This window comes from Mycteria americana, chromosome 9, assembly GCF_035582795.1.
Source record: "Mycteria americana isolate JAX WOST 10 ecotype Jacksonville Zoo and Gardens chromosome 9, USCA_MyAme_1.0, whole genome shotgun sequence".
NCBI lineage: Eukaryota > Metazoa > Chordata > Aves > Ciconiiformes > Ciconiidae > Mycteria > Mycteria americana.
In genome coordinates, this window is record NC_134373.1 from 36,044,843 (window position 1) to 36,062,716 (window position 17,874).

A 17,874-nucleotide genomic window follows, 5' to 3' on the forward strand; every position below is an offset into this window, starting at 1 on the left:
TATAACCTTTTCCTCTTAGAAGCATAACCCTTACTTCACTCTTGCTTCCCTTTTTCAGCCTCTCCAGATAGCCTGACTTTCATCACATTGCCCTGTCAAATCTCCAACTTTCCAAATATGCAAAAATTTTACGTGAACAAACTAGAGTGAAAGACAGGGTCAGCAAACTCCATCAATACTTTCATGCAAGTACTGGAATATTTTAACACTTGAACAAATACTGTTTGCAATTACTTTTTCATGAACATTTCAGCAATCAAGTTTCACTAGCTGCTCATTATGCTCATGAGCCAGCGTTTGCACTTCAACAAGTTCCTTTTTGTGTAGCTGTAGAAACGTTCGTGTCAAAATGTTTCATTTCTCATCCAGGCAGGGATACATACCACACATTAAATCGTCTTCTCAAAGTTAAGGAAGGAATCCAATTTGAGACACTCATGATCAAAACAAAACGCATGAAAACTATTTATGGCTAGACTGAAAATAGTGCATGTACTTGACAGAAAAATCCAAATCACTCCTCAGCACTCCATGAAGAGACCAAGAGACAACGCTTATTTTCAGAGTTACTGGTTAATAGCCATGCTCTCAGTCTAAGGACTGACCCAGGGCAGCCATGCGACAAGTGTCTCCTAAGAGGTGTTCAACTGTTTATGTCTCCTTTAATTCACTTGGAATGCGTCACAAATGTCAGGACCTGGTTCTTCCACGTTCTACCAAACTGCAAACATCTCCTCTCTTGAATGTCCCCTGATGCTGCGACAGCCAGCAGAAAATGCAGCAGTGATAAAACATGAAAGCAGACATGGCGGGTGGCAGCCACGGGAGGCAGATGGCAGTGCATGGTGCTGCGGGGCCGGGAGCTACACAACAGGCCCTTCGTTTCTGGCCAGAGGTTTACACCCAGCACACAGAGCGAACATGTGGCACCTTAAGGTTTTGTACGGAGAAGCTGCCTTCTTACTGCTTTTCCTTTCTGGGCTACCTCGCTGTCAACTTTAAATTTAGACATGGACGACACTTAAGCCTTCCAAGTCAGGGACTTGCAGTTTAACTCCTTTACCTGTCATTGCAAATAAAATCAGCAGGTGTCTCATTTGAATGACGGGACCGACACTATGACAATACCTTCTCATGGACTTCTCTCCCCCTGGGTCAAGCATTTGACTAATTCAAGCAGATTTCTTATTCCAAACCCTCTACTCTCACCCCACCCTTTTTTGCTGGACCTCTTTGACTCCCCTCATCAGTGCTGACCATCTTGCACCCTCGGTGTAAAACTGCTTTGTTGACAGCTCATTCCTCCTTGCCTCTCCACCAAAAAACATTTCCCCCTACCCCTCCATAACACGTCACCTTAATAATCTTACTTTTTCTTCATGGCTGTGGGTTAGATGTATTGTGTGTCTGTGGCTGCTGGCAGCAGGGGGCTGCGGGGCCTCTGTGAGGAGAGGTCAGGGATGTCCCCTGCCAGACACAGCCGGTTCCAGCCAGTTCCAGCCAGCTCTGCCACGGCCCCACCACAGGGCACGGCTGAGCCTGTCAGTGACACCAGTGGTGCCTCTGAGAAAATGTATTTAAGAAAGGGCAAAATGCCACAGAAACAGTGAGGAAAAAAGTCTGAGAAACAGCCCAGCGAGTGCCCAAGTCTGAGGAGAAGGAGAGGGAGGAGGCACTCCCGGCAGTGGGGTGGGTATTTCCCTGCAGCCCGTGGAGGGACCATGGGAGATATTTCCTGAAGGACTGCAGGCTGTGGAGAGCCCACGCTGGAGCAGGTTTATCCTGAAGGACTGCAGCCCGTGGAAGGACCCCCGCTGGAGCAGGGGAAAGGTGTGTGGAGGAAGGTGCAGCAGAGAGGGACTGTCATGGACTGACCTCACCCCCATCCCCCTGCACCGCTCAGCGGGGGAAGCTGGGGAGTTAAACTCCCCAAACTGCACTTTGGAAAGTGTTGTTTTAAATTTGTCTTTGTTTTACATTATCCAAATCGAGTTTAATTGGCAATAAATTAAATTAATCTTCCCCAAGCCAAGTTTGTTTTGCCTGTGAGGGTAAATGGTAAGTGGTCTCCGTGTCTTTGTCTTGACCCATGAGCTTTTTTCATCTTATTTTCTCCCCCAGTCCTGTTGAGGAGGGGAAGTGAGAGAGCAGCTGGGTGGGCGCCAGGCAGCCAGCCAAGGTCAACCCACCACACCAGAGTATTTTATTTTTAACTTTTTAATTTTTCTTTCACAGAAAATTCATACTACTCCTTTGATTATGTTATCTATATGTTAAACAAAAATGTGGCTGTGCATCAAGACTTAAAACTACAGATAATTGCAAGTGAAAAATTAAAGGGATTCAGTATACACGCCATACATACTATACGGGGTGTTGCCACTCATAAGGAAGCCAGCCCAACATCTACATAGCAATTGGTCCCTCCTTTTCCTCTTTAGCTTATGTTTGAGTCTTATGAAAAGCAATTCTTAAGAACGGCTAGGTATAACTGGACTGATTCGTTCAAATATCAAAAATGTCTTAAAAGGGGCACAAATGTAATCTCTTCTCATCTTTAAGGTTACCTTGTAAGTAGTGAAAAGGGCTACTGTTGAAATAGAACTAAGATTCTTCTGTATTCTTGAATTTGTTCTCTGCTTCCCCAGTGCATTGTAAGAAGGGTTTTACTATGGTACTACTAATTATGCTAACACGGGAACACTATTTTGCCAAAAAAAGTCTACATGAGAATATTTAACACAGGCTTAATGTTGCTCAAAATCAGGATAATAACCTTCACATTAATTTTTTAACAACTATTTTAAAGCATTTGCTAAAGAGGGTCACAATTTCTGTGTAATTAATATTGATTTCAAACAGATGAATTTAAATGAGGGGAAGAAAAGAATACAAAATTTTTTGTTTACAGTTTGAAGTACCATTAAGTCATTGCTAACCTAAACCGAGTATTTATGTATTTATTTTTAATGCATTTTCTGATGCTACACATCTGATAACCTTGCCATAAAAGTAATAATTTAATAGAATAGTAGCCTGGTCTGTAACACAACATCCTACAAGCCAGAGAGAATCAACTGGCCACAAAAGTAGATGCCACCACCACCAATGTAGACAACGATGACAGAATTAAGCAAACAAACAGCACCTACTAGAAGCACATTAAAATCAATTTTTCTAGCAAGTCAATGCCCAATACTGTTATGAATAACTATGCATATTCAAAGTACTCAAAACCACTATTTTATCACCCTTGTATGCCACTTTTGAAAGACTGCTACAGGCAGGAGCCACGGAACGGCCTGGGATAAGGGATGAGAGAGGGATGGTGAAACAATTCTATTTTTCAAGAATTAATTATGAAATACTAATTGAAACGGAAACTGGAATTTGCAACTTGGTCTCCCAGTTGGTTACTTTAACAAAGTAACTCATTTTTTCCGATGCAATGAATATTTAATTCCCTCAACATAATGCATGGTGATCAAATGGTATTTGTTCAAGTGCCATAGAGTATACCTGAGCCCCAGCTGCCCACGGCCCAAGCTGTTGGTTAAAGGCGAGTACAACTGTTCTCTATGTTATAGATATCTTGTGAGAGCTTGTGTTTGGGTCCTGAAGAAAATCAGGTCAAGGAGTCCGAGGTGGTTCACCCTCTTACACAGAAGGTGGGTGAAATCTCTTTGGTGCGGTCACCTCCAGAGGCAGATGGACCTGCTTGTCACCCCCCAGGCTTTCCTGGGGCTCCCACGTGAGGCAGGAGTCCTCCCTCCAAACTCCCCTTGTGCAACATGGTCCCAAACCCAGCACACTGTCTGTCTAAACTTATTTCACTCACAGATGACAGGAGAGAAATGTGATTACAAGAACAGAGAGCAGGTAACATTTTTTACTTCATCATAAATTGCACCAGGTATTGTATTTTCGTTCAAATTAAAATGAGTCAAACTTCAGAGTGTCCTTTGTTTGCTCCTCATTGATCGTTGTTAAACCAAATGTTTCTCATTCTGTAATCAATACTTCTCTGCAAAAATAAACCGAGGCACTGACAAACAACTTTGCAGAACATTGCAGCGTTCCTTGTAGTGGACTTTGACAGCATGAAAAAACACTACCCCAAAGAGTGGGGAAAAAAGAAGTGCATTGCTTATTGTGCTTATTACAATTTTTACAGGCTGCTTACAGCTGAATCATTTTACTGTAACAAGAGTTTATTAAATTAGCCAGCTATTGAAACCAGAGCTTTCTGACAGTAGCAGTTAATATGCCTTCGTCCCTCGTTACTGTTTCCAGCAATACTGGGAATACTGACAAACACCCTTAAACACTCAAAGCTTTCCCAGGGATGAAGTTATAGGTGTTTTTAAGGCACAGTGAAGCATTAAGATATAAACAGTAATGACTTAAGCACTTGGAGGGTTCATGGAGGGAGAGGTAGCTTTATTTCCACATCTCTTCAAAATAAGAAAGTTAAGGGTGAAGTTGTGTGGCTGCTTTGTAATGAAAATGAATTACCCTTTCACCTGATACAGATTTGTACTACAGAGGCTAAAGAAGAAATTTCCTTGATTTATATTAGGCCTTTACTTTTTTCCCCCAATTGTTTTATGATGTAATCATTTTTCCTAAACTTATTCCTGCTAGAGCTCTGCAACAGCAAGATATAAATAGGATAAAAAGCAGTATCCTAATTTTAGGCTAGTATCTTCTAGCTTTTTCATTCCAGTAAGAAAAAATGATGATTCTTTAGAATAGGATTCTGCTCCCAAAATGACAAGCTGCCCAAATAAACCAGGAAAATCTAACTGACACTAAATAATTTGTATTAGCATTTTCTAAAACTGCCTTGAAAACAGTTAAAGTAAATAATTTGAAGCAAATAATTTATTTTCCACTATGAAATTTTAATATGCTAATATATCTCTCTCTTTGGCCTCATATCAGAGTAGCACATGTATCCTGCGACTACCAGATGTAAACTTCAAGCTTTGCTTGGCTCTAAGATGAATAATAAGATAGGAAATGTTTATTATTATTAGTGATATTTTAGTGACAGTAGTTTACACACTTTATATTCTTGGGTGATAACACTGCTCCAGAGCAATTCAAGTAAATTAGAAACTCTTTCTTGGTGTAGTTACTCCTGCTGAATAAAATAAGATGCTAGCTTTCATTGTGCACTAGCTCAAAATTGCCACCATGTGGCAGGACAGCAACTTAATTTAGCATTATTTATACTGCGCTGATACGATTTTAATTGCATCTGTACAACAGAATAACTGCTGTGCTGAACCTCCTTTATCATTGCAAGCCTATAATTAATCTGAATTAGGCAGGCTATTACACGAGCAGTACTGTATATATAGTTGGAGTTGTGACAACATTTATTTTACAGAAAAAAAATAACTAAATAATTCATAAAACCTTTCAGCACAGAGCTAGATGGCTAGCAATAGTGTCTGCCCATCACTTTCAACAGCTATGGTGTACGGCCAGCCCTCTGAGAGGGAGCTCTTACTGCCCAGCAGGTAATTCTGTGAAACACGCAACAACAGGCCACACAAAACTGCAGTCACCTTTAAAAAAAAAATAAATACCAAAACAACCCCACTCGTAGTCTTCCAGATACTAATAAACTTGAGTCAGCTACGTGGACCTCTTTTGGCACCTTTCCTGGAGACACACCTATAGACATAGTGGTTATACACAATCCGTGACAGCAAGATACGCACAGGCATGCTTTCTGCAGGTGAAACATCTGCATCCCCAGTAGCCGTCATTCCCTCAACTTCTTAAACGTCATCTCTGTATGGTATTTTCAATGTTGAATGAAGGCAAGCAACACGGATTTTGATAATCCTGTCTCCCTAATAAAACAAATGCTATTCATTCAAATTCACAATTGATAGCCCAATTTCAAAGACTTATATTGATCTTCAGTTCTTAGCGTAACTAATTTTTCCATTTTAGACATTACTTCCTTACAGGGGGAGGGGTGTAGAGAGAATACTCTTAGTGAACTTGAAAGTCCCACATAGTCAGATCATGGATTCTTTTTAAATTATTAATCTTAAAATGATTAACACTTTTAAAAAATGAATTTGTAAATGTAATTGAGCTTCTAATAGCTTCTACAGACAGTAATTAAAGAAATCTCATTTCTCTAAATTAAACATAATGAAATGTTTTTCAAGATCAAATAAAAACTTGGAAACAATATTAAGACAGACATAATTTGTATGAATACCTAGTATTCAGAAGTGTGAGGAAAAAACCTCTGTCAATACCAAAATGAGAAACAGTGGGATTAATAAGTAATATAATGTAATTTTTTTTTCCCTGAAACATCTTAGATTATAATGACTAATTATAATTCCGAGCCCTTTGCTACATGCTTTTTTTGTAAGGTGACTTGCATTACATTAAGATGTCTAACCGAGCATAAAGGTGTGTGTTTGTTTTTTACACCAGGTATATATGATCTTTTCTTATTAGAAACAAAGTTTTATAACCAATGTAACTTGTTTACAATGAGCCTTTATTAATTCAGTTGCAAACAAGCAAAAATCCCCAGTCTGTGCCAGTTTATGTTTGATTCAAGAAAATTTATAACAATGGTGTTTGAACCATAGAACAGCACAAAAGAGTGTGTGTAGACAACTTCCAAGAGAATACAGCCAACCCACCTGGGCCAGCAAAGCGTCAATTGTTTGATTCACCTACAATTTTCTATCAGATCTGCAATTCTTGAACACTTCCTAAAGGGATATCAATGTAGCAATGTATGAAACACAGAAGGTAAGGCTGTCTGGCGAAACAAAAGCTCCTGGTCACAGAAATACAACTGAGGTTTTGCAATATGATTTTTTCATCAGAACAAAACGAAAACTTTGAATAAATAGAAGTCACACTGAAACATTAAGTAGTAACACAGTTACAGCCTGCATTTATACATCTAAAGACTTCACAGACTTGAAGAGCTACATCCGTAGAGTTGAATGCTTTACTGATCACTGACTGCAAGTCTCAGTCACGCTCTAGTAGATCTATTTAAATAAACAGGCCATGGGACTGAACTCCCCACCCACAGCACAACAATTAGGAATAAATGAACCCAGGTGATTTAGAAAAGGGTACAGGTTGAAATGCTTTACCCCATGGGATGTTGCCTATATTTAGTAATCAGAAATTCCACCTTGGATCAGAAGAGAAGTCTCAAGAATTTTTGTTTCTAATAAAGGCGGTTGATCTGCAGCAAATCGACCATTCCAAAGCAACAAAAATAACATTAAAAAAAATCACAGCTCAAAACCACAAACTAACCCTAATACTATGCGCACAGGAGAAGGGCACACTAACAGTATGGCATTCCATGGAAGGAGCTTGCTCTAGGTACACTTTTACCCTTCATGGTGGTAACACTGCAAATTATTAGGACATACTTCATGATCTTCCCTGCCTAAACATCTCTCTCCTGTTTAACAGCATGTCTAAGACTTTCGAACTGACTCTGACTTGCAGTGGGGGCCAGAAGATAAGATCAAAGTTCTCTCAAGTGCATTACATGCTCTTTGGACTTTTTGTGACCTACAGCAACGCTTTCAAAACAACTGTGTGCTGTATAGGTGCATGAGATGGCTCTAGGCCATATGATTTAGGGTGGTTTCCACATTTGCACTTGCTCAGATTACATTTAATTTTTGATATGGCATGGTTTTGTTTTATAGTTAAGTAATAGATATTTGCTGTCAGTTTGGATGAAATTCCAGCCTAGGCATAGACTTGAAGACGGAAGAGATTCCTTGAGCTCTGTAAACTAGTGTAGTGCCACAGCTGATACTCTTTCAAAATTTAAGAAAGATTTTCAAAGGGGGTTTTAAAAGGCAGGCACTTTCCAGATCTTGTCTGCATTGTTTAGAGTGTCTATAAAAGATAATTCCAAGAACTACGGCAGCCAGTGGTCAGTTCAGACTCAGAAGATTTTATTCAAGTTCCTTTTAACCAGGTAACAATATTTTGATAAGCCCCTATGTAAACATTACTGCAAACCAGTATTTTTGGCATACTTGCAAATGGCTATGAAGTCTACACAGAGTGGGGAGAAAGAAGGCATGAATTTGTAGTCATGCCGGACTTTGATTTCTGAAACACTGATGCCTATCCATCTAAGGGACTTGCCACAGTGGAATAGTGCCCCACCAGAAATAAAGCATAGTCTGTAGAAAGGTTACAAGACAAGGAACAGGTAAAAAGACAATGAAAGGTGACATGTCACCCAAGCTACACTGTTTGTACCTGGTATTGATTTTAACCTATGGAATTCATATGAAGTAATACAGTATCTGCAGTATTTACTCCTGTGCTTTCCAAAGTATGCGAGGAAGGGACACAGCCCAGAGTACCAGTGACAAGGAGGGCCCAGCCACAAGGTTTCTTCTAGAACCAGCTGTAATGGTAGAAGAGGTCACTGCCCCAGTTTGATCACTCCTGAGGTCACCAGCCTTTCAAATCAGCAGAGAATTGCTTGAGGCTCAGGGTGGAGTAGGAGGCAGCTGGTTTAGCTGAACCCACCACCAGACGTGCTTTGAAGTAACTTTGCGGGCTGTGCAATGAAGCAGAAGATGGAGCACTAGCATAATCCCCACCCACTCTACTGTGGTGACAGTAACCCCCAGCAGGGAGACCGTGACATCCTAAATGAGTCTTCCTTATCTGCAATGCCTGTGTGCCTGCGCCCAAAGCGAATGGGTTTTCTCCTCTGTAACTGACCAACGTGTTCTTTAGATGATATAAATGGTTTCTCTTCTAAAGGACTGGATGCTCACAGAACAAATGGGCATGTGGCTGAATCAAGCGTTTCCTACTTGGATCTGTATTAGTGAGATAGGAGTTAGGCAGCAGGACACACATAGGATAAGCATTAGAAAAAACCCCACACTTCTAAGAGTTTTATTTGGCTTTACGGATTGGCCAGTGGAACTCTGCTTCGTTGCTCCAGGGACCTCTGAGATTTACTCACAAGCTAGGAGTAGCACGTGTTTCTTGCCCTGATGCTGGGGAGAGTTAGGGCTTCTTCACTTTCTGGACTTCTCATGAATGTATTTGTATTTCCTGCTAATAAATAAGGTATCGAGAAATCAACTGAAATAGAAGTAAGGCTAAACAAAAATTGGGAGGATGGGAGAAGTAGAACTTAACCATGCCAGTCGCAAGAAGTGGCTCAGGACAGTCTTCAGTGCCACCAGACCCCCACAGATCTGGGATGTGCCGATATTTTAAGTTTTCACACACACACTTCTATTTGCCTTTCTCAGCTGACACACTCAACACCTCCGGCATCACTACTTTGCTGCTAGCTACCTTTCCATACAGCATTTCTTTTTCCCAGGCTCTTTACAGCATTGCTCATGAACATGTCAGATCTTATTACAATTTTTCTGTGTTTGCTTGTAGAATCCATTTATGATTGGTAAGTAACTGCAAAAAAAGATACTTTATTTACTCAGCTGTTCCTTGCATGTATTCCAGAGTCCTATCACTTTAGTTTTCTGACAAATGTACCTCTTTATCATATTCAATCCTTTATCACTGCAGGCACTGCTACAGGCAATAGGGAAATGCGGTGGGTTTTTTGTTGGCTGGCACGTCTTCAACAGTATTTTTAACAGAGATGCCACTGCAAAATCTTTATTAGTGCTGATGATGCACACATGCAGAAGAACTGGCTCAACTGTCAGGGGCCAGACTGAGTTTGCACGCCTGGTACCTGGGAGAACTTGAAAAAATAAAATTACAAGTTTGCATGTTGTTTTTAATTCATTCACTGGCCAACTGGAGTAATTGAAAGACTGTATCTCCACCTCACACCATTTTGCAGTATCACTTTTCAGTAACAGGTTCACTTGAATGTCTGTTCATGTTTCTAGAGACCAAATTCAGCTCAACTCTAAGCGCCAGCCAGACTCTCCTCCGTTAGTCCCCTTTCCTTACTAGAACAGGTAGGCTAGATACACTTCTACAGCAGAAGATCAAAAACACATATAAAAACTCTAACACTTATTTCTCTGGTCTTCATTTCTATGTTTATCTTTTTATATAGGATATAACTGTTTTGTTGTATGTAACCATAGTTTATTCTAATCTACAAATTGCACGTAGTCACGTACACGTTTCATTTAAGACACGACTGAAAAAAATCTGCTGTTTTTTTTTTTTCAACTTAACAGCAAGTGTTGACAATTACAAGTGTTAGTTTGATTTTCTTGAAGAGAAAAATATGTTTCTTTTTCTACAGAAAATACCAACTACTAAAACCAAAGAGCGCAGCTCTCCTCTCTTCTGCCTCTTCCACCTTCAGCACTAGTTGAAAAAAATCCAACAGAAGTAGTTGCAGATATTAGTCTGAGCAGAAGTTCTGTTCCTGGACAATAAATCACATAATCACCTAATTAATATGCAGGACTTTCCACGTGCATTCTCTACCACATAGAGCCCTAGAATAGGAGTCAGGGAAGTCGTTCTAAATTTTTGGTACATTTTGGCCAACACACCAAGGTTGCACATCACTTCCACATGGTTCCCTCGTCTTTCACAGTGGCAGATGCTCTGTAAAAGCAAGAGAGTGAACCCCCTGCTCTGGAGCAGGACAGCTCAGCAATGCTTTAGAGAATTCCTGGATTGTGGCCATACCAGTTTGTCTGTCCACTAGGTACAAGGAGTATGAAGAGTGGGTTAGCAAACTCTTTGTAATTATATATTTTTTAAGCTTTGGCAAGAAAGACATTTTGCTATGCATCTGCAGAACAGGAAATTTGCTCTTCACTAGTGCTTCTGTGGACTGCTGTAATATATTACTACAACAAACAACTTCCTATCACTCACTCAAGGCATCAATTTTGGTATCAAATTCAATACAGGTGAAATATGAACAATCTTTGTCTAAATGGGGCTGAAAAGAAACACCCTAGGTGCACTGACCATGCAAGCAGAGCTGGGTTCGTGGGCATCTGGGTGCTCAGTGTTTAGCTCAACTCTTCAGCTGTTATGGGGGTAGGGAACAAACCCTGTCGAGTACTGCTGGTCCTGCCCCTGCTCGTGCATCTAGATGTAAGTCAGTAGCTACATGAAAAGAACAAAGCTAAGAAAACTTTCTCCTTCCCATCTCTGTTAGATTAAACACATTTCCAGAAGCTGATATTCTCGTTTCCTGGGGGTTCACAAGGATATTTCTGCTAACCTGCATATGTTCCTTCTAAAGCTCTTCCTTTTGAAATGTGTTAGATTGCACGCGTTCTTCACACCCCGACTTCCACTCGCCTCCTCCTACATTTTTCAGTTTGTGAACAGGTTTCCCTTATCAACTGATGGAAGAATCAACTGCTGGAAACCTGCCTTTAGACTATCACAGCTGACAACTCTCGAAGTCTAGTTTTAGTATGAAATTATTTTTCAGCTTCTCATTTAAGGCATGTATTTTCCTGTGATATCTCCCCTACATCACAAGTTTTCCCTTCTGAGGTGGTTCATTATCAATGACAGGCAAATCATACGTAACGTGAGATTTCCAACAACCTGGGAATTCCGACCGGCTCCTCTAGCGACGGCCATGGAAGAAGTTTCTTAAATGGAAAACTCTGCCAGTCACTGCCGCAGGGCACTTGTTAATAGATACTACCAGGAACGGGATGTTCCCAACAGATAATAATTTTTCTCCAGCACTCAGAAATCACTTCTAAATAAGCAGTGTCACCATGGATGCCGATCACAAATGTGCAGCATAAAGAGGTAATTACAAAATGACAGTCGTGTGGACTGTGCACACTGAGCCAAATCCCCTCTCGGTATTCATCCCAAGTCGCTGGGCTGTGATTATTCACAGTACATTGGCACCCCAGGCTCCAAACGGCTCTTGGCACTCTTTAGATGCCCAGTAAGACCCTGCCTCTTCCTCAAAGAGTTCACTGCCTACACAGGCACTCAGACAAACAGCGGAAGAGTCAGAATAAAGCCTGGTTTACAAATGAGCAATTTAGATCAGAAATTAAATATTTTCCAAGATTATAAAGGAATTAGGTGGCAAAAGTGGTAACAGGCCTTGCAGGACACCAAAGTTAAAGACTATGACCCTTAATGAGTATAGTGAACAGGGGGTTTAAGCAGCTGGTTATTTAAAGTCACACAACAGGGTCCTGTGCAGAAAGCACAGCTTATCAGTACAGTTTGGAGAGTAAGGGAAAGCCACTTCACAGCCAGGTAAGGTCCTGTATCAGGCCTGGTACTTTTATTAGTTTCCAGAATAACTACAGAGTGCATCATGCCAAGCGGTATGGAAATAACACAATCCAAACATCACAGTCATTCCCACAGTCTAGACAGTCTCCTCTCGCAGGACATGCAAGCAAGTCTGATCACCAGTTCCAGACTTGGAAAACTATGTCATGAGATCTTCATTATGAAATATCCCGTAGAATATCAAAAGATACCTTATCACAATGCAAAGGACACAGAGCCAAAACAAACAGAAAGTGTGTAAAAGCAAATTCCTGACAAAGCAAAAACGTAACTAAAGTTTATGAGACTGGAGTAGGGAGGGAAAGAAAGGAAGAATCACAGCTGCAAGCTCAACCTATATGAATCTATACAAAGCAACATACGTTGAATATAGGAAGACATTATTTCCTTACTGTGTTTTAATATTTCTTTTAAATCTTGAACAGAAGTTGCAGAGAGGGGAGTGATTATGCTATGCCAAGAGGAAAAAAAACAACAAAGCAAATGGGGCTTAATGGCACAAAGAATATTGACAAGTTCAAATCTTGCTCGGATGAGCTGTGACTAGTTTTCGAGTCTACCTGCAAAGCACTCTGTGGCCGGAAATGGGCCAACAGTTTTTCCCAGTTTCTGCCATCTCTCTTTTATTCACCTCCAACAGACTACTTTCTGTAGACATATGTTTGGTCTTTGCCCAGAGCCAAGACAACGGTACCTTATCATGCTATCTCGGTGCCATGGAGCTTCCGTTATGGATCAGGGCTCCATCGCACTAGATGCTGAACAATACTTGTTGCAGTAAAGAGTTTTTACTCTAACACGAGGCAATCTAAAGCACTGCTTGAGCTGACTCGTTCCAAGGGTCAGCACCAACTTCATGGCACAAGCTCCAAAAGCACTGCATTCATTTCAATAAATGGGCATTTAATGGAAGCAGCACAACTGAGCAATACTCTTGGTACATCAACTTTGTCCTTCCTTATACAGAAACTTTCTCCCCCTCCCTTTTCTGTCCCATTTGGGGAAAAAAAGGTCATTTTTCTGGAGCCAGACAAAAAAACCCTTGGTTTGTGCAGGGACTAGTGCCACATACCGTAAAAAATAAAAATCACTAGAGTGATATTTAAGTTCACCTTTAGATAACAACAACAATGAAGAAATTAAAGACGTACTTCCTGCCCAGAAGTGAAAATGCTCACCTACCCTGATTGGCTTGTTTAGACTGAGGTGAATTTGGGGAATCAGTATTTCTGCACCATCTCGTCCTCTCTGCCTTGCTTTAGCCACACTTTACCAAAGAAATCAGTAACGAGCCCAAATCACCATGAGGGCGACTATAATGCACCCCACAGAACCCCTGGAAGAGTTGATACAAATACAGAAATGACAGAAAAAGGCTGGAATTGTTGCGATGCATATTGTGACCAGATTGGAATTAACTGACTCAAACCAGTAAGACAAGAGTTTTTCTTAGGTCTTACTAGTGGGCCTACAAGATTTAACAGCAAAACCTGAAAATACTAGAAAAGAAGTTTATTTTTAAAAAATAAATATGAACAAAGTCTTAAGAAGATTAATAAACAGATTTTTCTGTGTTCCCAGAACTAACACTGTGAACAGACCTTTTAGATGGAAGTTACAGTGCTGGTAAGTACTATAAATTCTACACTAACAGTTTAACTACTGGCCACAAAAAAAAAAAAACCAAAATCTAGTGATTTCTTTTACTTGTAATATGCTAATTTCCCCAGTTACTTCAAGAAAAAAGTTGCCAAGTATATCACAGCAGTTTCACTACTATTAATCTGTATAAATTTACCTTCCTAGTTTGCATAAAATTCAAATTGTTGGCCAGTGCATACATTCACCTTTCCTCTTCAGCGCCTCAGACGTCGTGACTAATTCTGTCCTAGCCGAGATCCCTTTCTTGCATGAGATAAAACCCGACTGTAAATGTTCTGCCTCTTCAGCCTGCAGATCGGTGGCTCTATTCAGGTCATCCTTGAAAAAATATTAATCCAGTGAGTGTGTGGCTTCCGCGAGTCACCTCCTGCCATTGCCTGGAGGAGCTTAGGATTGCAGAGCTTAACCTTTGATATGAAAATGGCTGCAATTCACTGTTATTAGTGCATGGGTGCATCACTCCCATTAGGCGGTGAGGTATTGCCTAGAGCGGGCTACATCTGTTTCTAGTCATAAAGCAGGATTTGCTTCACGCTGAAGCCAACTGCCACTCCGATATTACATACACCCATAGATGCTATGAGACTGCATGTGCCCCTTCTGTACTTCAATGTCCCCTGCCTTTGTTATCTAATGTATAAATGGCCATTCCTACTTGAGGGCAATTTACTTGCTATGACATACTTTCTGCAGGTTGCCTCTGTTTTACTTTCAGACCTTACATAAATGCATTTTTATGTATTTTTTTCTGTGTTCAGTGATTCTTACATAATTCTATTTGAATCTTTTTTATGTCAACGAAATACTTGCAGAAACTTGTTGAAGAGACGGACCACTTGGGTGAGTTCCAGCTGAGGGGCAAAAGCTATTTCCGCTCCTTTGGATATAGTAATTGTCTTCCTTACAGTGCGGGTGCCTACGACGACATCCTTGGCAAGCAGAGCAAGAAAACACCAAAACCGAGGACGGAGTAGCGCTGCCTTTGCAATGGTAAGTACCAAGAGCCCCTTCAAAGTCCTATGTATTTTAAAATACCGCGGCTAATACCTTCCAGCTCCACAAAACCTAAATCCCGGCCTCTTCCCCAGGGCCCTGGAGGTGGGTCTCGTTTCCCACGGCTGCAGCTCCCTCTCCTGGTGGAAAGCCAGAGCCAGGCATCTTCCTGGACGCGCTTGCATCACTTCTGCCACACTTTAAACAGCAATGGAATGAAAGTAAATTGATTTTAACACTTTATTGTGGAATTTGGGGAATAAACCGGACCGTGAAATTAATTAACCGGGAAAGAGTAACACAGGCTTTGAAAGGCAGACGGTTCTGGGCAGAGGCAATCGGGCTCTCGGTACTTCTGCTTCGGGAAGAGGGAGCAACCGGGTTGATGTTTTTCATTGGAAAATGGCTGTTGAAAGGTCTCAGCAATTTTAAGTCATAAAGAATCCTTAGATTCACAAAAGCTGGAAAAATACAAAACCTGAAAATATCGACATATTTGCAAATTTGCAGCAAACAACAAAAAATACTCAGGACACGAGGTTTTATTTTAAAACCACTGAAGATAAAACTGCGAAGTTGTGAATGAGGACATTTGCCCTAATGAAGTGTGAACAATTAATGAGGTCCACGAGCATTAAAGTAGGCTTGTAAAGAATTTCAATAATCATTATTGATGCTAACTACTACTAATGTCACTGAGTTTCTGTGAGGGCCATACGATGAAGTTTTTAAGAAAAAGGAGCTAGACAGCATGGCTAGCTGTGTATAAATACACAGCTTCCCAGAGAAGACAGCACAAGGGTCAGACTGCTGCTTTCCAGTTTGGGATGTTTAATATTCAAAGAGACATTTTAAAACGGTGACTTTGCCTCTCTCTGCTACTTTCTAATTAAAGCACAGATAGATGTTTTCATAGACCTAAGGACCCAGAAGTTGGGAAAGACAATTTAGCCTTTTGTATCTCATCTTTAACACTTCATTTATTACTAAATATCATCTATTTTTGAGTGACCCGGGTGCTTCTGCAACAACAGCCTTCCCAGCTGCTGGAGGCGACTGCAGAGATTCATCACGCCGGTGACACAAGTGCCTCCGCGCTAGTGGCGGTACATTGTGCTGCCATCTGTAAGACCCCAGCTCAAGAGCAACCTCAGGATTCCCCCTCCTCCATAAAAACAAGGTACATAGTGCAGATGTTAGGAGCTGGGCCTCTGAACATGATGACCATGCTCCTTTTCAGAGGGCTCCCTGCTAGCTGATTAATGGGGCAGCATTAGTATCAGCTGTGGTGCTGACCACAGCCCCAGGATGGTGGCCCAAGACAGACTGCCCTGGCAGTGCTGAGAGCCAGGAGAGGTAAAAGCAGCTCCTGGGAGAGGTGCGGGAAAAAGCACAATTTCCTACAGTCACGGGCTTCCGCTATAACTGTGCATTTCCAGCTTCCCACAAAAAAAGATGGAGATTTGGGTTTCTATTTTCAACTTCATCTCACTCAGCTCAACAAAGCATCGTCAAGCTGGGGTCTGATCTCCTCTTTCTTCTCGCCAAAAACTAGCACCCACACTACAAGTCTAAATTTGAGCGAAAGAGCAAACAACTAAAATTACATACAAAACACCCCAGAGTTTGGAAAAGCAGAGAACATGGTCAGACTTTCTACTGATTTTAATACAATTTCAAGACCTTTTCTATACTTCAACACGTCTGTCTCCATGTGAACACTCCAGTTCAGCAGCGCGTGATGAGGAGAAGAGGCAGAGATCTTTTCAAAGCTGATTACATCACAACTTCGGTTTCAATCTGGAAAAAAGACCGGTTTGCACTTCCCATGGTTTTGTAAGAGGCTGTTACGTATATCTAAACACATTACATTTAAGAAAGTTGTAACAAGCAGAAGCGACTCAGTTCCTAGTAATAATGGGATATCTTACTGACACTGCGATTTTTTTTCCTTTCCTTTTTACTTCTTCCACTCTTTATTTAAAAACTTGCAGTCTCTACTGTTTTATAGCAAAAACTGTTTGTAAAGCAAGAATTGTGCTGATCGCATCAAAACTCATTAATATAACTTGTTTTTCCATTATTAGCACCATCTGAGCCTGTTGAAAGCCTTAACCAGGGCTTTAATTTTTCCACAGAGAGCTTTAAATTAATTAGTGGTTTACATGCTAACAAAGAATCTGATACATTCATAAATCAATCTAACGCAGAAGGATTACCAGAGGGTGGAAACCTATTCAGTGGGGACCTCACATTCACTTAACATGGTGGGTTTTTAACAAAAGGGTGCAGGTGTGGAATAGACGGGTACCAGGAAGAGCCCATGATAATCACTTTGCATCACTTAAAGACGCAGCAGGACACATGGTAAATCAGAGCCTAGGGCCCACCCTAAGTGAAACCCATGTAGATATAAAAGGCAGTATCATCCCACTTTAACCTTCACAGCTAAATTGCCAGACTGGTACAATTTCTTTTGTGTGGGTTACAGGCCACTGAACTAATGGAAAATAGAGTAGAATTAAAGGACTTGGATGCAGAAGTACAAACTATCAAAACTGTGTGGCATGTATGTAAATAAAGGTATCAAATAAAAAATTTAACATTTTTTCTGGGTAATTATTAAATGAATCCAAGTTATTAAAATGACATAATTGTGTACACTTTTGGTTCATTTTAGGTTTTTAATCTAAGTTTCTGCTAACACAACACTTACTCTGCCACAAGAACTCTACCATGTAACTGTGGCAGCATTTTTCTCATATTTTTCCTAACCTGGCACTGTTCACTGTTAAGAAAATTTCACAAAAAATGAACGTTTTCTTGGTCTTGTTCTGTGTCCTAAAGGTCCAAAGTCATGGACTTAAAGTAAAAAAAAAAAAAAAAAAAAAAAAAAAAAACCACACTTGATGACTAAAGCAGTTTTCA

General features: G+C 40.7%; 1 protein-coding gene across 22 annotated transcripts in view; it reads right to left on the minus strand.

Moving 5' to 3' along the window:
* Positions 1-17,874, minus strand: part of NCKAP5 (NCK associated protein 5) — a 413,976-nt gene that overhangs the window by 207,762 nt on the left and 188,340 nt on the right. The window contains exon 1 of one of the 22 annotated variants that reach the window (XM_075511582.1): positions 14,090-14,714. The exons of the other annotated variants lie outside the window; for them this stretch is intronic. Coding sequence (XP_075367697.1) covers positions 14,090-14,134 — 45 coding nt within the window. The 5' untranslated portion in view covers positions 14,135-14,714. Of the gene's footprint in view, positions 1-14,089; positions 14,715-17,874 lie in introns of those variants that run through there. 22 annotated transcript variants of the gene reach the window in all.